At 39.3% G+C, this 25,902-nt stretch overlaps 2 protein-coding genes and 1 non-coding gene across 8 annotated transcripts in view; 1 reads left to right on the top strand and 2 right to left on the bottom strand.

Annotated features, from left to right (window-relative positions):
* Zgrf1 (zinc finger GRF-type containing 1) overlaps positions 1–15,606 on the bottom strand; it is a 71,593-nt gene extending 55,987 nt beyond the window's left edge. For 3 of the 4 annotated variants that reach the window (XM_031375441.1, XM_031375442.1, XM_031375444.1), the window contains exons 1-7: positions 15,315–15,606; positions 13,908–13,997; positions 11,489–11,569; positions 7,854–7,913; positions 6,395–6,580; positions 3,673–5,908; positions 245–318 (exon numbers count right to left, since the gene is read on the bottom strand). In XM_031375441.1, the coding sequence (XP_031231301.1) occupies positions 245–318; positions 3,673–5,908; positions 6,395–6,580; positions 7,854–7,913; positions 11,489–11,569; positions 13,908–13,928 (2,658 nt within the window). In that variant the 5' untranslated portion in view covers positions 13,929–13,997; positions 15,315–15,606. The remainder of the gene's footprint in view (positions 1–244; positions 319–3,672; positions 5,909–6,394; positions 6,581–7,853; positions 7,914–11,488; positions 11,570–13,907; positions 13,998–15,314) is intronic. The other variant, XM_031375443.1, reaches the window with a different exon arrangement.
* The window catches only part of Larp7 (La ribonucleoprotein 7, transcriptional regulator), a 15,388-nt gene continuing 5,053 nt past the window's right edge, over positions 15,568–25,902 (top strand). Inside the window, exons 1-10 of one of the 3 annotated variants that reach the window (XM_031375446.1) lie at positions 15,568–15,718; positions 20,522–20,709; positions 20,849–20,949; positions 21,031–21,114; positions 21,206–21,370; positions 21,453–21,546; positions 21,622–21,975; positions 22,063–22,207; positions 23,740–23,891; positions 24,892–25,019. In XM_031375446.1, coding sequence (XP_031231306.1) covers positions 20,523–20,709; positions 20,849–20,949; positions 21,031–21,114; positions 21,206–21,370; positions 21,453–21,546; positions 21,622–21,975; positions 22,063–22,207; positions 23,740–23,891; positions 24,892–25,019 — 1,410 coding nt within the window. In that variant the 5' untranslated portion in view covers positions 15,568–15,718; position 20,522. Of the gene's footprint in view, positions 15,719–15,888; positions 16,016–20,521; positions 20,710–20,848; positions 20,950–21,030; positions 21,115–21,205; positions 21,371–21,452; positions 21,547–21,621; positions 21,976–22,062; positions 22,208–23,739; positions 23,892–24,891; positions 25,020–25,902 lie in introns of those variants that run through there. The other 2 variants (XM_031375447.1, XM_031375445.1) reach the window with 2 other exon arrangements.
* LOC116094480 lies at positions 18,147–18,253 on the bottom strand. The gene has a single exon (XR_004120139.1). It is a non-coding gene; the product is annotated as a U6 spliceosomal RNA (small nuclear RNA).

Below are 25,902 nucleotides of genomic sequence, written 5' to 3'. Positions count from 1 at the left end.
CTGTTGTCTGTGATGCACCAATCTATCCATGTCTGTCATTTTATGTCTGTGTTTTTGTTTCATTGCTTGAATGCTGTTCTGTGTTTCATGTTCAAAAGAAAAAAATGGTTAAAACTTTATCTGCTGGTTGTTCACCCCTTGATTTGGTTTTAACTTGTTTCAAAGTATATGCTATATGCATATGAAATGGTCACTATTTTCTACACAAGAAAAGCACAGTAGTTAGAAATAGATACATATGTACCTGCTGAGAAGCCCAATGCTCATAAGGATACTCTAGCACAGCACGTGAAAATTCTGTGGCAGATGATTTCCTGGCTGCAATGAAAGAATTAAACAGCCTTATTTATCATATGCATCACAGTATTTTGTGAAAATGCATTTCTATCTAAAACTGAAGTAATACACTTTAAAAAGTAATGTCTTGATAATCATTTAACCTCAAGTATGAGTAAAGATTCAGTGTACTGTTCTGTATAGGCTGGTACATTCTTAAGGCAAAAATTCAACATATTTAGAATGAAAACATAACTGGTTACTTTAAAAATGTGAGGATATGCCTTTAATTCTAGTACTCAGAAAGCAGAGGTAGATAGATTATAGATTCAAGGCCAGCCAAGGCTACATGGAGAGGCCCTGTCTCAAGCACATGTATTAGACAGATTTCTTTATTTTGCATGAATATCTGTCTACACATACATATATGCACTATGTGCATGTTGGGTTTCTACAGAGGCCAGAAGAGGGATGCTTAGACCCAAGTCTAGATTCTCTGCTTAAGCAGTAAGTTCTTAAATGATGGGCCATTTCTCCAGTTCCCTTACTGATCTTAATGGGGATAAGTTTTTCCATTTTTTTAGCAACCTATTTTTAAAAATAATATATTCTAAATTAATAATCACCTATAATACAAATGTTAAAAATAACGTACTGCCCAACTTTTGAGAACAAGAAAGCTAATAAGACTATTATACTATTGCTATACATAACCATGGGGGTAGGGAGGTTATAAGGAGCCCCAGTCTATCCAAACCTATCTTAAATTCATCTGACCTGCAACACACTACGAAGACCAGAGATCTGCTACCAAGAGTATTGGAATTAAGCACTGGGGACATAGCAGTGAAAAGGGAGACAAAGAAGACAACCACACAGAATTACACCAGATAAATTCAGAGTATAATAGGAAAAGGTATCATATAGAACGGTGATGATATACAACACAGATGTTCTAGAAAGGTCACTCCTAGGAAGTAACCCTGACCTGAGACCTAACACAAAGCTATAGAACAGAAGCAGGTATGAAAAAGCAAGCAGAGTATGAGGCTGCCAAGGTGGCAGACCAGCAGCAAAGCACATTCCCAAGAAAACACTGCCTTATTTAATGCTATATATATTCATATGTTTTTCAGTCAATTTAGTACCAAAATGTTCATATTTTTGTGATTTTATTGATGATTTACTATTTAAAGTCCCCTGGAGTTAGTGCTATTTTGTATTCTTAAGTGTGAGAGTTGTGATGTCTGCTGCAGAGAAAATATATTGGGATTGTTTTCATCAGCACTGTTGACTGTGAGTTCAATGTTAATATATAAAAAATTTTAAATAAAGTGGTAGATAAAAATGTTCTGGCCAGAGATGTGCAAGAAGTCAGTCTTGCATGTCTCATCTGACCAGTGATTCTATAGTTGGTGTTTAAGCTCATCACAGAACATGACTTCAGCATTGTGAAGCAACTGTAATCTTCTCTTCCAATTTGATGAATCATTTTCTCAAAATAAAATGCTGTATTTCCCAAAGCTTGATATTATAATGCTATGTTCTTATTCTGGTTTATAAACCAGTTATATCCATTCATTTTTATTATTAAGATTTTTATTTTATTTTTTTTTTAAGAAAATAAACTACTGGGCAGGAGAGATGGCTCAGCAGCTAAGAGCACCGACTGTTCTTTAGAGGTCCTGAGTTCAATTCCCAGCAACCACATGGTGGCTCACAATCATCTATAATGAGATCTGATGCCTTCTTCTGGCACACAAGTGTACACACATATATATTAAATAAATAAATCTTTAAAAAATTACTATCAAACTTAACCACACTTTAAAGAATTTTAGAATATACAGGAATTTACTCATACTTTTAGCAAAAATGACTTGAGATATTCAAGTATAAATTTAATTCTTTTGTTTGTTTTGAACGAATTTAATTCTAACAATGAGTACCATAGTGTTGTTCATTTACCTTCATATATTACAGATCAGTCAGAGCCATACAGCAAGGGTACACAGCTAGACAGAAAGATGCTGTCTTAAAACACACATACACATAAACCAGGTGGGGGTGCACGACTTTTTTATTATTTTATGTATATGAAGGTTTTGTCTTGTGTGTCTATGCACCAGACATGCTGGTGCTAGAGGAAGGGGTAAGCCTCTGTGTGTGCTAAGAACTGAACCCAGGTCCTTTGGAACAACAAATGCTTTTAACCACTGAGCCAACTCACCAGCCTGTGGCACACATCTTTAATCCCATTAAAAGACCAAACTTATTTTAAAAACAGATTTGAAGCCAGCATGGTCTACAGAGCAAGTTCTACTATAGCACAGGCTACACAGAAAAACCCTATGTTGAAAAACAAACAAACAAACACACATATACACATATGCAACAGATACCATAAAGGATTAATATTGCCAATGCATGCCGGGCGGTGGTGGCGCATCCCAGCACTTAGGAGGCAGAGGCAGGCGGGTTTGAGTTCGAGGACAGCCTGGTCTACAGAGTGAGTTCCAGGACAGCCAGGGCTATATAGAGAAACCCTGTCTCAAAAAACAAAAAAACAAAACAAAAAAAATATTGCCAATGCATAAGAAAATGAGTGTAAGTCAAGAATAAAAAGACCAACACTTATTTTAAAAACAGAGCAACCGATGAAGAGTGCATGAAATCATGAAAATGGCAGAATTATAAAATCTAAGAGAGGATCAACCATATTTACTAAAGTGACTTGTGAAGAACTTGTGAACTTTACAAAGTTGATAGATTTTGGCAGGCAGTAACACTGGTATGATAATTTAGCAAAGATCTGTTACGCACTGTGGGATTTCATGAGTAAAATACACTGACATTTAGAGTCAGGACCTGTTCACACTGTGAGAATAAAGAAACATTACAGAAGGAAGCAGAGGCACTCTTGTACCACACTTTTGGGGTGGGGATGTAGTCATGTAAAGGGAAAGCACTACAGCTTTGGATTAGTATCCTTAACCTGAACATATCCTTGCTTATACTTGTCAGTGTGTGTTCTACAAATGCACAGGGCATTTCAGGAAAGATGCCATAGAGACTGGTTAATGTCAAATAGACTAAGGAACCAACGTACAAAGACTTAGTCTTCACTATATAATCCTCTACTAGAGTTGTCATTACTAAATACATGGATTACACTGTGTAATCTCCATCCCCATTTATTGAGGGATTGGTCTCAAAATCAGGAGATAATTGCAGATAATTCTGAATTCTCCTAATACTGTCTCTACTTCCAAAGTGCTGAGATTACAGGCATGAGCCACCACATACGTAAATCTCTAATACAGCAGACAGCAAGAATCTTCCCTTCCTTTGAGCTACAAAGGGAACAACCCCCCAAAAAAGACAAGTGACTCTAACCTTTAGGACTGACATCTGGGTCTTGATTGTGCTGAACTTCATGTGGAAAGGCATGCTTTTTCTTCAATATTGCCAAGTTTCCTAAAGCTGTGCTATGCTCAGACTGTGACTTTAGAAGGGACACATTATTTATTACTTCAGGAATTTCTGAAGAATTTTTAGAAGTAGCCCAGGATTGTTGGTTTCTCTGTGTAGTTTCCACTTCAAAATGATCACATGACAAACTTCTAATTCTTCCTGATTCTTTTGATTCAGAAATATATGCTTCACTGTCTCTGTAGATAGGATGTTTTATTCCCACAGGATGAAATAAAGGACTAGGAACTTGAGTGCTGGATTCTTCTAGTTCATCACACTCAAAGTGATCCTGAGAGCTACTCAATAGCTGGACACTAATGTCACTGCTAGAGATTGGTGTTAAGACCTGCTCATCATTTCTGTCTATGTGACTTTGCAAACTAAAAGGCTGGGTACCTTCTGAGAACAGGTCACTGCTTCCAGGAGCTTGATCAGTGACTGTGTTTAAAAGATAAGGAATATGTAAGCTTCTATTTATACCTTTGGGTTTATTTGGGGATGAAACAATACCACAATTAATTGCATTTCCTTGGATAGATTTACTAGCATCTTCTTTACTGTCCCCTGGTACATCCTCATTCCACTCCAGTGACGAGTCCAAACTGCTCCCTGTGTCACTGTGACACTGTCCCTCTAGTGTTTTGCCAGTGTTTGCATCTTCATGAGGTCCTGAATTAAAACCCACACAGGTTCTATCACAGAACTCTGACAACAGAGTCTCATCAGCAGGAAGGGCCTCTTTAGGCTTGTCATCGGCAGATGACAGGAGTGGCAATTTTCCTGCAATTTCTCTGCAGCCTACATCCCTGCAGCTCTTCTGAACACACAAATCACCTGTAGGCACAACTTCCTTCTTCCACCTGTCTGAATCCTGGGAAAGTCTGTTGTCTTCTTGGGACTCCTCATCAGTGTCACTGGTCTCAAAGTTGCTCAGATTAAAAGAAACTTCCAAAAATGGTTGCCCAGCTTTATGAACAGTATTCAGATTTTCTCTATCAGCATTGCTTTTAGAAACCATGTCTACAATGTCATCAGAGATCCTAGAGTTGGTACTTAGAGAAGATTCAACTTCAATTTGCTTATGTTCTATTTCTGGCAATGGTGACACTGGCCTATATTCCAGTTCCAATGTTGCATCCACATCTGCCCCCTGAATACCTTCCCGAGTGCAAAGTGACCCTTGCATACACACCTTCCCATTTTGATTAAAAGGTACTTTGCTACAGTACTGAATGTCAGATTCTGATAAACTGACATTCTCTTTACTGCTGCAGCTAACCAGTATGCTGTTTTTCTTACAGAATGAAAGTGCTAAGTTTTCTTCCTGACTCCAGTATTGGCAATTATTATCTACTGGCTTGTCCTCACTGTATAATTCTCCCTTTTCGATACATGTTTCAAAGAGCTCTGACTTTTTTTGTACCAAAAGTTCAGACAAGTTAAAAATGTTCACATCTTCTTGGACTTCCGGTTTGTCCTCTGTATCATTCACATCTCTAGTAGAACAGGGAGGCGATCTCTGGGAAGGTAAATACCTGGCCCACCGACTTGTGGTTCTTGTAGGATTTTCTGACTGCTGCTCACAGCGTAAATTCCCCATGCTCTGTGCTTCTGCATAGTCTTCTTTTGGCTGAGAAGTGGTCTTCAAACATCCCTGTGGTTCTATCTTAGGAAAGTGTCCTGTAATCTCATCATGCAGATCCTTCCTGTTAGTTGAGCTGGACTTCAGAAGAGCTAATATCTGGGCTTTGCTTCTGACATTGTGTGAAACTCCAGGACAGTGAGAGTCTAAACCGTTTCTTCTCATGGGTTCACAGGCCAGTAAAGAGTCTGAATGTTTGGTTTCAGAGCTGACAGGAAAGAAAAGCTTGTCCTCTTTGCCTAGTGTGTCTGTGTTAATCTTGAAGTATGAAGAAAGAAGTGATAAGGGCGTGTCGCTTCTCTCTCTGTACCTGAATGTGATGGGACTCTCATTATCCACCGACATAGGAGTTATATCTTTCTGACCAACAGTGGAAAACAAAGGAAGTGTGCTGGAGAACGAGGGAGGAAGTCTCGGGCCAGGTGGGCCAGGGTTCACATCACCAAAAGAGGCAGCCGGTTCACTGTTGTCAGTAACAGTCACTTTCTTTGGCATCTTATATGGTCTCTGAAAACCCTAAACAGATTAAAACAATTGTCAGCTATACCATTATTTCTAAGGAAAGTGTGAAATTAATTTGCTAAAAAGAGTAACAAACAATTCGTATGCTAAGGTATTTTACCTAAGGTAAAAAATATTTAAAATTTGCTAAATTAAAATATAAACATATATTAGTAAGACTTTTCTAGCTTGGGTTTACTTTTGTGTTACCTAAGTAAACAACAAAGCACCATTTTAAAAGCAACCTATGATAAAAACTTACTAGTTTTAAAAATAACTTCTGGGCAGTGGTGGAGCATGCCTTTAATCCCAGCACTTGGGAGGCAGAGGCAGAGGGATTTCTGAGTTCAAGGCCAGCCTGGTCTACAGAGTGAGTTCCAGGATAGCCAGGGCTATACAGAGAAACCCTGTCTCGAAAAACCAAAATTAAATAAATAAATAAATAAACATAACTTCTTTATAACTATACATTGAAATAGTGGTTCCCACATAGAAACATACGGTAGCCTTCCTTTTTAAGCCAGAGGGCTGAAACCCAAGAGACCGGCTGGAGGATCCAAGTGTCCTTGGGCCTGATTCCAGTGCTTCTCTAGAGCCATCCGGTTCAACAGCTCTGCTTCCAGCAGCCTTAGCCTCCTCAATTGTGATTAAATACCGCTCACCTTCCAAGTCATCTCCAGGTTTCACCTACGTTTAAAAAAATAAACAACCAAATTGCATAATTGGATAATTTAATATATACCAGGAGGCTCACCAGCAATGAACAAGATGCAGTGAACATTCAACTAAGCTGCTAAAGTAATCAATCAGCAAATCCTTCAACTATTCATTATCATGCACTAGTTAACAATCAAAAACATATAAAAGGAAATAATACAGTATCAAAACTTCACTAATTTGCTCATCCAGCAGTACACACTGTGGTGCTCCTGAGGCATGCTAAGAACACAAACACAAGCGCACAGCTTCCTTCCACTTAGAATCCATACAACTAATGCCATTTTTAAATAGCTCAAATATTAAGTTCAGTTACATAATGCAATCACATTCCCTGAAAAAACAGAGCACTGTTTAGTCATTTTATTAATTGCTTCCAATTCTAGAGTAAAATACTAAGATTATCAACTTAGAAAATACAACTTTATCTTATTAAACATTTACTATTGAAACTACTTAGAATAAAGTAGCTACATTAATTGACCACCCACTAAGAAAATGCCTCTCCTAGACTCTTTTGTCATAAATCTAAAAGAACAGCCACTATTAATGATACACTATCTCATGGCTAAGTATCCACATATTGACAGTAATGGTATGAATTTTAGCACATGCTATTATTAGATAATCTCTAATCTTCAGAACATCACTGATCTCTGTTTCTAGATGAAGCATGGACACAGGTCATGGGCTGCACAGGAGGTGTTTCAGGGTCTGGAAGGAGCCAGAGCAGTTCTAATGCCTTCAATCTGTTTCCTTCTTAAACACAAGAAAAACACAGAATATGTATTTGAGGAAATACTTAAATGAGAATAATTCCACAAAGACTATCAACCACTGTGTAAAGGTTTAAGACAGAGCTCAGCAGGAGAGCACATGCCTCACATGAATGAAGCCTTCGTTCCATCCCAAGCACAACAAAATCTCACGTACTAGGATCCAATTCTAGACTCACATCCTTGGTTTGAATATGAACTACAACCACCATTCTATGAGCACAAACATGCACTAAACCTTTCTGTGCTGCACTCCTGATGTAAAAACATCATAGCATTGTCATAAAAATTAAAATGAAATAATAACTAAAGGCTGATAGCATGTGGTACAGTTACAGTAAATAAACAAAGCACCAGCTAGAACAGTCAGCACCAGTACTATGACTACACTATTAAAAACATTCAAACAGAAGGACCTGTGTACATTTTTAAATTTCAAGGGAAAGAAGGTGAAGACATTAAAATACCTCAAGGCACTTAAGAAACAGACTTTCCAAACATGCTCCTTTGTCATCATATAAAATTGCCTGTTAGAAAACAAGATAAAAGTTTTAAAAAAGGTTATTTTTCATATCTTGAAATCTTCAATAGGATATAAGTAAATCATGTAATAAAAGAGTTATGTACACTCTGTAACTTGCATTTGAAAGTACATCTACTTCAAATGTTACTGCATCCACTGACCATGAGAGCTGAGGCACAGTGTGAGAAATACAGACTCAGGTGCTGGGCAGATAGGTGTTAGTAAAGCATCTATGGACAAGCAAAAGGACCTAGAGCCAGTTCCCAGCATCGATGGAAAAGCTTGCTGTGAGTCTATATCCACAGTAGGAAAAGTAAGGGAGATGAACTAAGAAAAGCCAGTCTAGCAAATTGGGTGAGCTCTGGGTTCAATAAAAAACTCAGTCTCAAAAACTTAGGTGGATAGAAGATGTACAATGTGGACTTCTAGCCTCTACACATGTCCACACATACACCCTTAAAAAAAAGAGAGAGAAATAAAAAAACTTGATTCCTACCAGGAAGATTCTTGATTGGAACTGGGAAGAAAACAGAACCGGAATGCATTGAATAAGGCCAATAAGAAATGAGATGGAGGGGTGGAGAGATGGCCCAGCGCTTAAGAGTACTGACTGTTCTTCTGAAGGTCCTGAGTTCAAATCCCAGCAACCACATGTTGGCTCACAACCACCCATAATGAGATCTGACGCCCTCTACTGGAGTGTCTGAGGATAGCTACAGTGTACTTACATATAACAAATAAACAAATATTAGGGAAAAAAAAGGAAAGAAATGAGATGGGGCAGGAGAGATAAATGGGTAAGAATGCATGCCTCTGGGGCTGGTGAAATGGCTCAAAAAGTAAGAGTACTGGTTCCTCTTCCATAGATCCTGAGTTCAATTCTCAGCACCCACATGGTGGCTCACAACCATCTGTAAGGAGATCTGATGCCTGTGAATATACAGCAGAGCACTCATAGATTAAATACATAAAATTAAAAAAAAAAAAAAAATACATGCTTCCAGAAGATGTGAGTTCTGTTTCCAGCACCCATATCAGGTGACACAACAGTAACTCCAACTCCAGGGAATCCAATGTCTTCTTTATAAATTTAAAGAAAAAAGAAAGAGATAGCTTAGCAGTTAAGAGCATTAACTTAGGTCCTGAGTTCAATTCCCAGACCACATGGTAGCTCACAACTATCTGTAATAGCATCTTATGCCCTCTTCTGATGTGTCTGAAGACAGTTACAGTATACTCACATGCATAAAATAAATTAATTTAAAAAAAAAAAACCTTTAACACCCCCCCCACTAGCTCCCAGGGACTAAGCCACCAACCAAGGAGTACATATGGTTCCATCCACATATGTATTTGAGGATGGCCTTGTCATGTATCAATGGGAAGAGAGGTCGTTGGAATGAAGGAAAGAAGGCTTGATAGATGCCCCAGTGTAGGGAAATGGAGGGCGGAGAGGTGGAAGTGGGTGGATGAGTGGAGGAACACCCTCACAGAAGCAGGCTGAGGGAGGGATGAGATAGGGAGGTTTCTTGGAGGGGAGGGAAACCAAGAAAGAGGATAACATTTGAAATATAAATAAAGAAAATATCCAATTTAAAAAAACACTTTAGAGGGCTGGTAAGAAGGGTCAGTGGGTAAGAGAACTGACTGCTCTTCAGAAGGTCCTGAGTTCGGATCCCAGCAATCACATGGTGGCTCACAACCACCTGTAATGAGATCTGACGCCATCTTCTGGTGTGTCTGAGGACAGCTACAGTGAATTATGCCAGAGTGAGCATGGCCGGAGTGAGCGGAGCGGAGTGAGTGGGGCCGGCAGAGGTCCTGAGTTCAATTACCAGCAGCCACATACATGATGGCTCACAGCCATCTGTACAGCTACAGTGTACTCATACACATAAAATAAATAAAATAAATCTTTAAAAAAAAAACTTTAGAAACAAACAAATAAATAAATATAATAAGCTTATATAAATTGAACTTGCAGGCCTAAAGTAAAACTAGTTTTTATTTTAACAAATTAAATATTCTTTGAAAATAACGTAAATAGGCCTGTGAGATGCCTCAGTGGTTTAGTACACTGCCTGCTCTTCCAGGGGTCCTAACTTTAATTCCCAGCCTCCACATGGAAGCTTACGATCATCTATAAAGGGATCTGTTTCCCTCTTCTGGCATGTAGGTGTACATGCAGACAGAGCATTCCTACATTTAAATAACTAGACTAATAATTTTTAAAAGTACAACAAACAATCTCTTCCCTACTGAAAAGCCTCCCTCAGTGATAGATTTATTTATTTATTTATTTATTTATCTATTTTTAAGATTTATTTATTTATTATATGTAAGTACACTGTGGCTGTCTTCAGACACACCAGAAGAGGGCATCCAGTCTCATTACAGATGGTTGTGAGCCACCATGTGGTTGCTGGACTTTGAACTCAGGACCTCCAGAAGAGCAGTCAGTACTCTTACCCACTGAGCCATGTCTTGAGCCCCAGTGATAGATTGATAATAGTTGTTCCCAGCCTGTGGGTCATGACCCAGTGACAAACTTCTAGCCCTACCAGTATCTATCACAACTGTAGCAAATTATAGTTATGAAGGAGCAATGAAAACAACTTTAAGGAGTGGGGTCACACAACATGAGCAGCAATAGGAAAGGGTCACAGCATTAGGAAGGTGGAGAATCACTGCTCTACAATGACAGAGAAGCGGAAGAAAGACAGAATATGAAGAGCCTTAATACGTTCACTTAGGATCATGTATTTGATCTGAAGGCCAGGACTATCATTAGTATGTACATGATATTGTCAACTCACAACTAAGTTTCTGTAATAGTTAATATTAAAAAAGATTTAGGGGGCTGGAGAGATGGCTCAGAGATTTCCAGAGGTCTTGAGTTCAATTCCCAGCAACCAATGATGGCTCATAACCATCTATAATGAGATCTGGTGCCCTCTCCTGTTGTGCAAGCATACATGCAGACAGAACATAGTATATATAATAAATAAGTAAATCTTTAAAAAAAAAAAAAAAAAAGCTGAGTCAGGTGGTTGCCAAACATGCCTTTAATTCCAGCACTCAGGATGCAGAGGCAGGGTGATCTCTGAGTTTGAGGTCAGCCTGGTCTACACAGTTCCAAGACAGCCAAGAGTACACAGAGACCATGTCTCAAAACAAAAAAACTTAGCTATAAAATGGGTCCTGGAGTCATGTCTAAGTTTATGAGTGACTCCTGCACTTTCATCTGGGATTCCTGGGTAAGATGCTTCATCTGCACCCTCAGCTTTATCATCAGTAAAATAAAGACAAAATACTTAACTTGTAGGAGAGTTGTGCAAACAAAATTAACATGCTGAATCATCACGAGCAGCTCACTGTATTAACAATTAAACAAAGTAAATAATGTTTATTTACTAAACTTTCATAAAATACAATAAAACCGATATGAAAATGTCTTTTTCACATCATGGTTATGTGCGGCCGTAACTGACATTTTATTATCAACAGAGTTATCTTAACACGCAATCAAAAGGCAAGAACACAGGTGTTACAGGCTGCAGTAAATTGCTTGGCACTTACCTTGTTGCCTAAGTGAGTGATCTTCAAAACTCCATCTTGCCACACTTTGGACTTCTTCATCTTTTGATGAGTATATAGGACCTTATTTCCAAAAGTAAGGAAGACATCAATGCCATTTACACATATTTAATATCATATAGTTTACAGGCCATATAAAAGTAAAGACATTCCTTATCAAAATATTCACACAGCTATCATCACAATAAGAGCATCAGTGAAGAGCTGTAGCTCAACGGTAAACTGCAGGCTCAGCAGCAGCAGCAGGCCCTGAGTTTAACCCCCAGCATAAAAAATGAGAAAAAAAAAAAAACTAACAAAAACTTTAAGGCTGGGTAGTATCAAAAGGTAAAGGAAAAAAGGGCAAGTAAAAGTCTTTGAGTTAACTGAACATCAAAAGTAGTTTTAAACACCAGATTATCAGTGGGAAGGAAACATGGCTACGGGTTATATATTATTTCTTAGTCACATAGCTCTCTGACTACATTCCAAAGACTACAGCCTCAGCTTTCACAGAATCTGAGGTCAGAACAACTTCACACTGCTTTTAAGTTTAGATTCCCCCTCCATCAGTAGAAGCATGGAGTTCCTAACCATTATATGTGGTGCTGGATTCAATTACAGAATGAATACAGAAACAAGTATGAAAATCCAGCTGCCTTTTACTACATCAATGTTAAAGATAAAAGAAAAAGCTGGGCGTGGTGGCGCACGCCTTTAATCCCAGCACTTGGGAGGCAGAGGCAAGTGGATTTCTGAGTTTGAGGCCAGCCTGGTCTACAGAGTGAGCTCCAGGACAGCCAGGGCTATACAGAGAAACCCTGTCTCGAAAAACCAAAAAAAAAAAAGAAAAAAAGAAAAAAATCGTCTATCATGCAAGTGCTAGAGAATTAGCTCAGCTGGAAACTGTCTGCCTCACAGGCACGAGGACCTGACTTTGAGCCCTGGAATCTGCATAAAATGCTGGGCACGGTAATGCATCCTAAGCAGACACAGGATGCCTAGGACCCCCAGTCAATCTGACCTAACTGGTAAGCTCCAGGCCAAAGAGACACCTTGTCTCAAAGGAAAAAGATGGCATTTCTGAAGATGGTACACACACATACATACACACATGTGCACATACACAAGCATACATACACATTAGTAATCTTCAGAAAAAGTCTAATAATTCTACCCTGGTAAATGTTTTCTCCTAGAATAGTTACTACTTGGAAATTTTGGTTTCTTATCATTAAAATGTAATTTACATTAAAATATAATATTATTTTTTGAGTATTTTAAAATGCTTTTATGTCTAGCATAAATAGTAAGATAGAAACTCTACATATAAAAGTTATTTAGTGTCTTTGATATTTTTTTAGAGTACAAAAAGGTCTTAAGACCAAATAATGTATCACTATAGACAGAAGTACCATTGACAGGTCTTGAAGGGAAAAACATTGTTTCCAATGAAGTTTTTTTTTTAAGATTTATTTTATCCTATTTATTTTATGAGTATGAGTACACTGTAGCTGTACAGATGGTCGTGAGTCATCATGTGTGTGGCTGCTCCAGCATAATTCACTGTAGCTGTCTTCAGACGCACCAGAAGAGGGCGTCAGATCTCATTACGGGTGGTTGTGAGCCACCATGTGGTTGCTGGGATCTGAACTCAGGACCTTCGGAAGAGCAGTCAGTGCTCTTACCCACTGAGCCATCTCGCCAGCCCCATCCAATGAAGTTTTTAACAAATGATTTATATAGCATATACAAATAAGTTGGAAATAGGCTTTCCAGATAAACTACAGTACCATATTTGGGACACAATTATACTAGAAAACTATTCACTGTTTAACTGATATTCAAACTTAATTTTATAGCCTGTTTCTTCTTGTTTTGATGAATCTGGCAATGCTAACAAGATATTTGCAAGAGACATGAAGAAATAAAAGGAGATGGAAGGAAGAGAGTGAGGAAGGAAAAATTTTTTAAAATTAGTCAGATTTAGGGGTTAGGGATGTAGCTCAATTAGTACAGTGTTTGATCAATTGTGTTTGCAAGAGACTGGTTTTGAACCCCAGCACGACATACACAAGATGTCCCAGAACTCGGAAGAAAAAGGCGTGAAGATCAGAAATTCAAGGTGATCCTTAACTTCATTAAGAATTTAAGGCCACTGGGCAGTGGTGGCACACGCCTTTAAGCCCAGCACTTGGGAGGCAGAGGCAGGCAGATTTCTCAGTTCAAGGCCAGCCTGGTCTACAGAGTGAGATCCAGGACAGCCATCCAGAGAAACCCTGTCTTGAAAAACCAAAAAAAAAAAAAAAAAAAAAAAAAAAAAAGTTTAAGGCCAGCCTGTCTCTTAGCATCTCTTACAGAAAACCCTGTCTCTTACCATCTCTCATCAAATAATAATAATAATAATAGTAATAATACTTACAATAAATTCTTGACATTCCATTGTTTTTTCTGAGATTATAAACTACTCAGGTCCAGAAAACAATCAGTTTTTATTCAACATTTATATTCTCTAAAATGAAAAACAGCAAAAAATGATCAATCGACCCTGATAAAAAGAATAAATATTAAATACAAAGTTTTTCAATAAATCCTGACTGGAGACAGAAACCAAACAATTCCAAGACTACAAAACAAAACAAAACAAAACAAGCCGGGCAGTGGTGGCGCACTCCTTTAATCCCAGCACTTGGGAGGCAGAGGCAGGTGGATTTCTGAGTTCGAGACCAGTCTGGTCTACGAGTAAGTTCCAGGACAGCCTGGGTTATACGGAGAAACTCTGTCTCTCGAAACAAAACAAAACAAAACAAGACAAAACAATTCCAAGACATGAAGCCACCAAGAAAAACAAAAGTGTATCTGTCATGGAGTACAGAACTGCGTGACACTACACAATGGAAAATAAAGGTAAAACTAAGAAAAATTTATAGTTACTAGTAATCTGTAAACACCTCTCCAGGTGCCTTGCTATATATTAGAAAATGGATTGTTTTTTCCTTCAACATGTATTGCTCCTTAGAACCCAACTTCAATTTTTCTTTTCTAAATCATTATACTTACCACAAGATGGCCCCCTTGAGTCTTAAATTTTCCCTGTTAGAGTAATCCTTAGGTATCCAAGAACTAATTCTAGGACCACAAATATCAACATCTGGAGCCAGCCACTTGAGTTCACATATAAAATGGCATTTTTTTTTTTTGCATATAATATAGGAGCATGTACATATTCTCTAACATAAATTAAGTCATCTCTACATTATTTATACCTAGTAGATTGTAAATGATATGCAAATAGTGATTAAACTGTATTGTTTAAGAAATGGTAAGAAGCCCGACTTGATGGGACACAACTCTGATTCCAGTGCACAGGATGCACAGTCAGTTGGATCTCTGGGACTTCAAGGTCAGCCTGGTTGCTTGTTCTAACTACAGGGCTCCAGGACAGTCAGGACTAACTACATAGATAGACACTGTCTATCTGTTTACATTAGAAAGTCCGGTTCTGGAGCCCGACAAACGGTTCTAACAAGGTGGCTCCCAACCCGGAAACGATACACGCACAGAGAAGCCTGATTCCCAAGCAGCACAGAACAGGGGAAAGCACTAGAGGGCGAGGACGGGGCGGGAGTCATCAGTAATCGCTTCTAAACCACGAACGGCCTTGTTAACTCACACATAACAAGACAAATACCTAAAAGAAACATAGCTTTACTTGCCAAGATTTGACAAAATCAAGGTTTTGTATCACTAAATACTAACGGACTCTTGTCCCTCTGTCAGCCCCTAAAACAACCACAACCGGGATGGGCCTCGATGGTGACCGCCTCACCCTGCACTCTAACGGCGCCTCCTGGGCCGCTTCTGTGGAGGCGAGTCAGTGTGTCCAATGCTCTCCCAGACGCGCCAAGTCACCCTTCTTGCCTAGAACACCAGAGAGAAAGTCTCCACTCCATCGGCTCAAATACAGGAACTCCACTTTCGAATTTCTCCCGCGAATCCGAGTGACGTCATCATGCAGGGACGGTAACGCTGGGGCCCCGCCCAGATCCCCGAGACGCGTCACCTATGACGTCAGCGACGAACACAGGGCCTCGGACCGGGCTTTCCACAGTCGGCTGAGAGAAGCGCGTCGCTGATTGGATGACGCAAATTTCCGCCGACGGCAAGAGTCGGGAGACGGAAAGCGTGGAAGAGAACACGGGCGCTGACCGTGAATCTGGGGACGTGCACGGAGTAAGTCACAGATGGCCTGTAGAGCCTCTCAGACCCGGCGAGGTGGGAACTCTCAGTCGGGTCTCCTGAGGTCCACCCTACATCTGTGGCCCGGCTCACCCCGCCCCCCTTGCCAAGGTTCCGTTGGTTTGGCTCCGTACTCTGTGCGCACGCGCAGTTCCCTGGCGGCCCTTGCAATTCCAATTTTAGTACGGAGGGGGCGGGCCGAGCTTGGTGTTGGGGAGTTTGGGACACTCCCGGCTTCGTGGGGGCGTCTATGCGGAAGTAGGGGTTGCTCAGAGGAACTGTGGGTGCTAGGTAGGTAGTCTTCCCAAAGGACATCAGTTGTGAGAACTTGCATTCTAAAATTAAGTCTTTCTGTTGCTAGTCTTTCGTCCTGTCGGCCCTCCATAGAAAATGCCGTTGTAGAAGGGGCTAACAATAAATGATGAATTTAAGTTCCGAGTGCGTTTATGAGAAATTAATGGAAAATATGAGTAGAGATTTCATTGAGATTGTTGAGATTGGAAGTCCTCAAGAAGTAAGACTACCTTTTGGTAGTCTTTCGAAGCCGGAAGGTGGTGGGAAATCGAATGGTTTCATAAAAGACTCACACTGAAAGATTCATTTGGAGCAAAGTTCCAGACCTCTGAGGGGTTTGCCTTGACTACATCTTTGGTTCTCAGTCTTTTGTGCACGCTTCTTTTTGTTCATAGCCTGAAAAATATTATCGTCGAGTTCCTTTGGAAATTTTACATGTACCCATGGGAACATTTTGTGTGTGATTTTACAAGCAAAATCTATGATTTTAAAATTTAAAAAAAAATGTTTGTTTTTTTTTTGCTTTACATCTAGCAAATCTTACTTCCAGATTATCTATGGCATTCACTGATTTTGAGTAGTGTTACAACTTTGTAACTTGGTGAAAACATAAAGGTGAAAACCATGTTTGCCAAAGTAGGATGTCATTCATGTTTTTACAAGCATGGTTTTACCTTTTGTTTGTTTGTTTGTTCTTTTGGGTTTTTTTTTTTTTTTTGAGACAGGGTTTCTCTGTGTAGCCCTGGCTGTCCTGGAACTCACTCTGTAGACCAGGCTGGCCTAGAACTCAGAAATCCTCCTGCCTCTGCCTCCCAAGTGCTGGGATTAAAGGCGTGTGCCACCACTGCCTGGCTGGTTTTACCTTTTCTTTAAAAATTTGTCTTACAACATCTCATGGTTGCCTAAGATGTCTTTAAACTCCCAGAAGTATCAGGGACTTCAGATTAAGAATTCCTGGGTCAGAATATAGTATGAATGGTGACAAAGTGTAGAAGCTTCTACTAAAGGTAGACAGTGTAAAAGACAAACATGGTTGATTGCTTACCAATTTATGACTAAATTACATAACCTCCCTTTGAAAAGGGGAAAGAAACTACCAAGTAGGATTGTCAAGATTTAAAACAATGTATATAAATAGCTGGCATTGCTTCACAATAAGTTCTTTTTTCCAAGACTGTGAGTTTTGTGAATGGATATTGTTTGTTTGTTTGTTTGTTTGTTTGAAAGCAGGGTTTTCTGTGTAGCTCTGGCTGTCTAGAAACTCCGTAGCCTCAAACTCAGAGACCCACCTACCTCTACCTCCTAAGTGCTGGGATTAAAGTTGTGTGTCACCATGCTCATTTAGCAGTATACTTATGACACCACAAAAAAAAATGATAATTACTAATGTTGCAAGTTTAGAAATAACCTTCAGGAGCTGGAAAGATAGCTCAGCCATTAAAAGCTAGGCTTACTACCAAAAATATAAGATATAACCTTCATAAATCATATGAGTGTTATGGACAGGTGACACAAACTTCTGTAAAGGATAGGTAACTTCTAGTGCAAATTATAAACTCATTCTAATAGCAGGTGTGGAAAACCTTAAATGGAGATAAGAGCCATTTCAAACATCAGATTGATAGGAATTAGTGTAAGATTGGTAAAAATAACATGGCATCATGTTTTTCACAGCAGCTTTTCCCTCTTTGGGTTTTGGGTTTTGTTGTTGTTGATGGGTTGTTTGTTTTGTTTAAGATTTATTTATTTTGTTTATAAGTACAGTGTAGCTGTCTTCACACACAACAGAAGAGGGCATCAGATCCCATTACAGATGGTTGTGAGCCAGCATGTGTTTGCTGTTAATTGAACTCAGGACCTGTAGAAGAGCATCAGTGTTTTTAACTGCTGAGCCACTCTCTCCAGCCTGAGAGTCTATGTAATATATGTGTGTGTGTGAATGTATGTGTGTGCACCATATGCCCACAGAAGTCAGAAGAATGCTTTGGATCTCTCGGAACCAGAGTTCTAGGAGGTGGTAAGCTTTGATATCAGTGCTAGAAACTGAACCTGTGTCTTCTACAAGAGCAATAAGTATTCTTAACCACATCTCTGCAGACGTCTCCACAGCAGCATTCTTTTTTTTTTTTTAAATATGGAATGCTTCATGAATTTGCGTGTCATCCTTGCGCAGGGAGCATGCTAATCTTCTCGGTATCGTTCCAATTTTAGTATATGTGCTGCCGAAGCGAGCACCACAGCAGCATTCTTAAGAGCTTAAATTACATTTCCTTTAATTAATCTTCACAGATTTGTGTCCACCTTTTTTGGACCACAGAAATGAGGAAACTTGTTCCAAACACATACAGTCAGGGTTTGGTCAGCTTGGTAGTTTATAGTGTTAGCATTAGTGAGGATAAACAGATTTTGGTCAAAAAGAATACATTTCCTTTGAAATGTGTGGAATGGCAATATAATTATTCATTACTACAGGACCTTGGGAAAGTACAAACAGGGTTAGGAGTATAGCAAGGGTTGAGGAATAGTTCAGTGGTAGGATGTGGAAAGTCATGGGTCTAATTCCTGTTCCTTGCATCAAGGAGAAAGACAGACAGACAGAAAGTGGCTGAAGATGAGGGAGCTCTGTAACCAAGGTGTAGCCATTTAGCTAACTGATTTTCTCTGGGCCTGCAGTAGAGAAGCTAAATTGTTCTGTAGTTTGTGCAACTTTCTGTTTGGTCTGGAACTTGTTCTAAATTGAAGGTGTATTTGATCATCCTGAACTGGAATATGCTAAACTACAAAAGTAACTCTTAAGAGAAACAGGAAGAATGGCCTCTGGGCTAAGATAGTGCGAAGGTCTGTGTTTCTGCAGTTCTATGTGCTCTGCTTTAGATCTAGTGGGTGAAGACTAGTGTAGCTGTGATGCCACTGTACCTTAGATCAGTATGTCAACCTTCCTAATGCTGTGACACATTACTACAGTTCCTCTACTAACCCTAAGCATAAAATTATTTTGTTGCTGCTTCATGACTGTAATTTTGCTGTTATAAATAGTAATGTAAATACCTGATATGCAGGATATCTGATATGTGAGCTCCAAAGGTGTCTCCCCTATACGTTGAGAACCTCTGCCTTAGACGGTGGGCTTTGACAGAGAAAAGAGCTGGAAAGCCGGAAGTCTGCCCATTATAATTAACAGTTAGCAGTGGAGCCTGCTCTGATTACTTAGTCTATTTACATTTGTTTATACCTTACCACCTTAGAAAAGAACTTGAAGTGCTTAATACCTTATTTTCATTATATAGAACAAGACATTCACAGAGGCCCACTTGCCAGTGCTTCATTAGTGCTGGGGTTTAGGTGCATACCACCATGCCTAGCTACAGGTTCTTTTAAATATGTAACTTCTTCACAAACACGTAGTGATTAAATTAGAGCCTTTGCCTCTATGTGTCTGTATTATAGTGGGGTAAATAGATAACAAAACTCTAGTTCTAGATAGTGGTGAGCTTTGAAAGAGAAGTTTAGGGGATAGTTCAGATTGGGATCCATGGGACTGTTAAGTTGGATGAAAGAAAAAGCCTCTCTTAAACAGTGACATTCACAGATCTGGGTAAATAACCAAACCAACCATACAGGAGTATTAGGGAAAGAAACAACAGGAAGTTGACTATAAGACAACAGTAGAACCAAGCTGACTATTAGGGAAGATCTTAGAATAGTTCAACTGAGACGTGATAATTGCTTGGACCAAGTAGCTTATTAGAAATGAAAAGTGTTAATGTTCAGGATGTATTTTAAGCCTGTGCTAGTCTGGTTGCTGGTGAATTGAATTGAATTGAATGAGGAAGGGAGTTGAGACTGCTTTCTGGTTTTACAGTTTTGTAGTTGGTATTTTGCAAAGGGGTAAAAATCTTAAATTTGTAGATTATTGTTTTTGTCAGGTAAAGTTTGCAATATCCTCTAAATGAACAAATGGAATGTTGGAAGATGGAGCTAATGAGAGTGTGTGTGAGGTAGATAGCCCAGTACTGAATAGCCAGGACCCTCAGAGGGTAGATGAGAAGGGAGGCCAAGATGGGAGTCTAGTCACAGGGTGGAAGGATCCCTTTTCTGGTTACCTGACCTCTTCAGGCATTAGGCAGACACTGAGCTCATTGGAGTTCCACCTGAATGGTAGGAATGAAAGCCTGGAATATAGGGCGAATTGAAACCTGAGAATTATTCTTCACTGTAGCTGTCTTGACACACCAGAAGAGGGCATCAGATCCCATTAGAGATGACCTGAGTCATCTCTCCAGCCCCCCAGTAAGTTATACTTCCAAAATTTGCACTTGTCTGACTGTCCAGCTTTAAAAACATCCTGTGAAAATGCCAAAGTTGACTGAAGATATACATATTTTTATTGGAATCAAGGGCTTACTGATTCACTTTTCAGCAGGGTGACAGGGGCATTAGTTACTATGCAACCTCATCTGGAGCCTTGGCCTTAGTTAGCATTTACTGTTTTTGCCCTTTCAGAATGGAAACTGAAAACCAAAAAACTATGGGAGAAAGCACTGAGAAGAGAAAAGAAGAAAAAAAGAAGCGATCACGGGTTAAACAGGTGCTTGCAGATATTGCTAAGCAGGTGGACTTCTGGTTTGGAGATGCAAACCTTCACAAGGACAGGTTTCTGCGAGAGCAAATTGAAAAGTCTAGAGATGGATGTAAGTAACAAACTTACAGGGGGCCGGTGCCTCCTGAGAGCTCAGTACAAGCAGTTGAACCCCCCTATATGCACTTGTGTGCACGCCTATATATATTATTCCATTCTAACATCCCATTATCCTATTTTACATAAACTAGATGTGGACATTTCTCTCCTGGTATCTTTTAACAAAATGAAGAAGCTGACAACTGATGGGAAGCTAATAGCCAGAGCACTGAAAAGTTCATCTGTTGTAGAGGTAAATAAATCCCATTGCATTTCAAGTCACCCACATCCAATCAACTGACTTTATTTAGCTGTACTTTCTTTTTTAATAAAGTTGGACTTAGAAGGGACCAGAATCAGGAGGAAAAAACCCCTAGGAGAGAGACCAAAGGACGAAGAAGAACGCACGGTATATGTGGTAAGAAATGACACAAATTTTTAATGACAGTTTCCATTTATTGGTAAAATGTATAGATACTTTAAAATGTTCATACCATATCTGATTATAGGAGTTGCTCCCCAAAAATGTTACACATAGCTGGATTGAGAGAGTATTTGGGAAATGCGGCAATGTGGTTTACATAAGCATTCCACATTACAAGTCTACTGGGGATCCTAAGGGATTTGCCTTTGTGGAGTTTGAAACAAAAGAGCAAGCAGCAAAAGCCATTGAGGTACGTACTTCTGTGGGACCCTGAAAAGTAAAGAAACAAGACACAGGATTAACAAGAATAACAAATTTTGTAATCATTTCAGTTTCTGAACAACCCACCAGAAGAAGCACCTAGAAAGCCTGGCATATTCCCCAAGACAGTGAAAAACAAGCCCATCCCTTCCTTACGAGTAGCTGGTGAGTGCTTGCTTAGATTATTGGCCAAGTAAATAATAAACTAAATAAATAATAAATTAAACTATGATGTTACAGAAGAGAAAAAGAAGAAGAAAAAGAAAAAGGGAAGAATAAAGAAGGAAGAGAGTGTGCAGGCCAAAGAGTCAGCTGTGGATAGCAGCAGCTCGAGTGTATGTAAAGCCAAGAGACCAAGGACTGCCTCTGAGGGCTCGGAGGCAGAAACTCCCGAAGCTCCAAAGCAACCTGCAAAGAAAAAGAAAAAGCGGGACAAGGTGGAAACATCGAGCTTACCTGAAGTCAGGGCAGGGAAGAGGGAGAGAAGCAGCGCGGAGGACGAAGACTGCCTCCCCCCAAAGCCAAAAGCAAAGAAAAGGGCTCAGAAGGGTGCTGTCGGCCAGGCCACTTCTGAGGCCTCCAAGGAGAGCAGAGGTACCGTGGCAGGAGGGTTACACACGTTACACACAAATGTTCTAGCCAGTTCACACAACAATGGTCTTATGGAAATCTTTTTTCTAGACTTAGAATTCTGCTCTAATGAAGACAAGGAGACAGGAGACAGAAAAGCTGACTCGCTCTCAAAAGTGAAGAGGAAGCATAAGAAGAAGCATAAGGAGAGACATAAGATGGGCGAGGAGGTTATACCATTGAGAGTGCTGTCCAAGTGAGTAGCCATTCTCTGTGGTAACTGACACAGCTCCATCACCATTGCTAAAGTGCAATTCCAATTTCTATTGAACAGAGTTGCATGTTAGCAACAGTGACGGCCTTGGTCTATCTGTGTGCAGCATAATGAAGACTAAGTAGGAGCCACCACACTCAAACATGGAAGCACTTATTTTTAAAGGCACAGCAAGTGCCTCCATGTTAAAGTAAAGGAGGCTCCTTAAGCAGTTTCAGTGGTTTTTACAAAGGCATTAGAATGTAAAGGAAAACTTACCATCACCAAAACATGGAAGCACTTACTTTCTTAGTTCTAAAGCAAGTACAGCCACGTTTAAGTGATGGGAAGCCCAGTCTTTAAAGTTCAACTCTCTTGACCTATAGCATTTTAAAGAACATGTTGAACCGTTTAAGACACCCCCACTGAAACATGGAAGCACTTGCTTTTGTTTAACACAGCAAGTAATCCCATGTTAAAGCAGAGGGGACTCTCATCAGACTCTTTTAAGATTAGCTTTTCCACTCCAAGAGTTCCTTGAATTCACTTCTACTAAAACATGGAAGCACTTACTCTTAGATGAGACAGAAAGCATTCCCATGTTAAAGTTGAAGGGAACCCACCCATCAGGCAACTCGTTAAAATAGAAGAGCAGTCCTATGAAGAGAAAAGTGACCCGGCTCTTTACCTTCGTAACGGGCTCCCAAAGACTCTTGCTTTCTCTTTGGAGGGTGAAAGACAGTGACTTTAGAACACTTCTATTTATACTACTCCTAACTCCTGAATTCCTTTTGGCTTTCTATCTCAGAGAATCATTACAAGGCCCTTTGTTATTTTAATGTATCAGCTCTCAGGGAAAGTAGATCCTGGGGACCTGGGTAGGTCTGGATTTTTTTTTTTTCCTTTTTTGAAGTAAACAGATGTCAATGTTAACTGCTAAAACCATTACCACAAGATATCCTCTTCTTTAAAAAAAAAAAATCTCCTATCTTCCTGTTTGATGGCACAGATTAGGGTAACAATGAGCACTCCCACTGAGCCAGGAGGTGCATTGTGCTTCTCTAGAGGAGCCCTCGCTGTTTGAAGATACATCTACATGTTAAATATATGTAAATAAATAAATTGCTTCCATGGGGTGTTTTTTTCTTCTTAGAAATTCCTTTTGATTCAAGTAAATCCTAAGGAATGTTATCTCTCAAATTGGAAGCAATTTGAGAAATCTTTGAATTTTAGTCTCTCTTCCTCCAAGTTGCCTGATTTAGTGATTGTTATTTAAGGGAAGTTACTTAAAAGTGATTTTACAATTAAATATTAGAAACAACTAGGAAACTCAAGCATTTTCCTTGATGGTTAAAGGAGAGAAACTTTGTGAGTTTGCTAGATAGATTTATGGCTTAACAAATAATGTAAATATATGCCTTAAAAGAAAGGAAAGTCAGAAAGCCTTGGAATTCCTGTGAATGTTCCATTTAGATCAACTTCAGATTTTAGTTGAGTCATCTTGTCACTGTAGTGGCTCAATTTTTGTTTTTCAGAACTGAATGGATGGATTTGAAGAAAGAGTATTTGGCACTACAAAAAGCTAGCATGGCTTCTCTGAAAAAAACAATATCTCAAATAAAATTGGAATCGGAAATGGAAACAGACTGTAAAGCGCCTAGTGAGTCTGCAGTGGGGAATGGAAAAGGTGAAGCTCATGTAATTGAAGAACGGGCTTTAATCTATGGATATTTTCTGGGGTGGTTTTATTGCAGCTGTAGAGTGGCTTCTCCAGTTCTAAGGTGAACCATTACCAAAAACATGTTTTAAGAAAATAAAAAAATGTGAAGGTTTCTATTATACAGTAAGCTTTAACAGCCTGCTTATTCTTTCCCTGCACTGCTTAGTCAAGAGTCCCTGAGGGGAGGCCTAGTGACTGTCGGGTTAGTGGATGATGTGCACCAAGCTCAAGCAGATTAACGTACTGCAAATTAACGTACTCTTCTTGTTCATTGTAGTATTAGTAAAGATTTTAAGTTCTTACAAATTATCCAAATACAAATTCTCCCATCTGAATAGTATATTTGGGGCTGGAGAGACGGCTCAGCAACCACATGGTGGCTCACAACCATCTGTAATAGGATCTGATGCCCTCTTCTGGAGTGTCTGAAGACAACTACAATGTTCTCATAAAAAATAAACAAATAATTATTTAAAAATAAAATAAAATTGTTTTTAAAGTAGAATAGTATACTTTGAATATTCTTATGTTTATATTAGCATACATCTTTATTCAGGTTTTATTCTTTGGTTTAGTCTTTTATGCCATGTTGATTCCAATGAGCAATATTAATTGCTTAATAAGCAATGTGAGTCCTTAATATATATTTATTATTATTTTTTTTGTTTTGTTTTGTTTTGTTTTTGTTTTTGTTTTTCAAGACAGGGTTTCTCTCTGTAGCCCCGGCTGTCCTGGTACTCACTCTGTAGACTAGGCTGGCCTCGAACTCGGAAACCCGCCTGCCTCTGCCTCCCAAGTGCTAGGATTAAAAGCATGTGCCACCACCATCCAGCTGAGTCCTTAATATTAATTTACAGTCCTAAGTTCCTTAAATTAGCCTGAGAAGTCCCTGCTGTTGTTGTAGAATAGTGTTCCTTGTGTGAAATATCAGGAGTGAGAAAGCTCTCTGGCCCCTTGCTCTTCACAGCAGCAGCAGGCAGTGGTCAGGAGGGCTCCACCCAGGAGAAGGCCAGTGCACAAGGCCCACAGTTTGTGACTGGAGTGATTGTGAAGATTGTGAGTGGAGAGCCTCTACCTGGAAGGAAACAAGTCAAGGTAATATTTATGAGCCCCACGGGAAATGCTTCTAAAGTAGTGTGGAAAACAATCAACTCCAGCCAGAATTTGTCCCTCTGGTAGACTACTTGTAGAGTCCATGGCAGCTCTGATAACTCTAGATACCAAAGTTTCTCAGGAAATAAGGCATAGGTACACCAGACAGCCTGAGCACCTTTCTTTCTTGTTTCACTAAGGCTTGATGGCTGAGAGTGTGATACAGTGATTCTCACTTGGAGTTATTGAAATAATATAATATGTATTCAGTGTTATGCTTTGAAAAATTTTTTCTGTTGATAAAGATATTTCATTCCAATTTTTGTTTGTTGATTGGCAGGTTTTTTTTCAGGAGAGCCTTTCTCTGTGTATTCTGGCTGTCCTTGAACTCACTCTAGAGACCAAGCTGTAGTTGTCAATCCCAAAATCTGTTAGCTTACATCTTAAAATATGGTAACAATACAGAATTTAGATAAATAACCTAAACAGATGTCAGTAAGAAAATTGTTCTCAAGTATGGAGGCCTGGATTCATTCCCAAGCACACAAAGAAGAATTTGGTAATGCAACAGTTGAAAGTTCTGTAGTAATTACCTAATTTTTCTGAAACAGAAACTGAGCTCTGTTGCTTGTCATGATTACCAGATTAATTTGTCATTATATGGGTTTTAAATTAGATCACCCTGGCTTTATAATGGATAAATAGCAAATATCTTTTGAACTGTGGTACTCTAAACTATCTGAAAAATCGGGTCTAGAACTCTTACCACCAAGAGGAAGTACATTACGGTTTCATCAACTTATTACAGACTGCTCTCTCTTATCTTACTTAGTAATGATTAACTAGATAAAAACATTGGAAGATTCCCAGGTCTGATCCTCTCCAG

This window comes from Mastomys coucha, unplaced genomic scaffold (assembly GCF_008632895.1).
Source record: "Mastomys coucha isolate ucsf_1 unplaced genomic scaffold, UCSF_Mcou_1 pScaffold16, whole genome shotgun sequence".
Lineage (NCBI taxonomy): Eukaryota > Metazoa > Chordata > Mammalia > Rodentia > Muridae > Mastomys > Mastomys coucha.
Note: the sequence above shows the minus strand (reverse complement) of the source record. Positions and strands in the feature narration are given on the sequence as shown.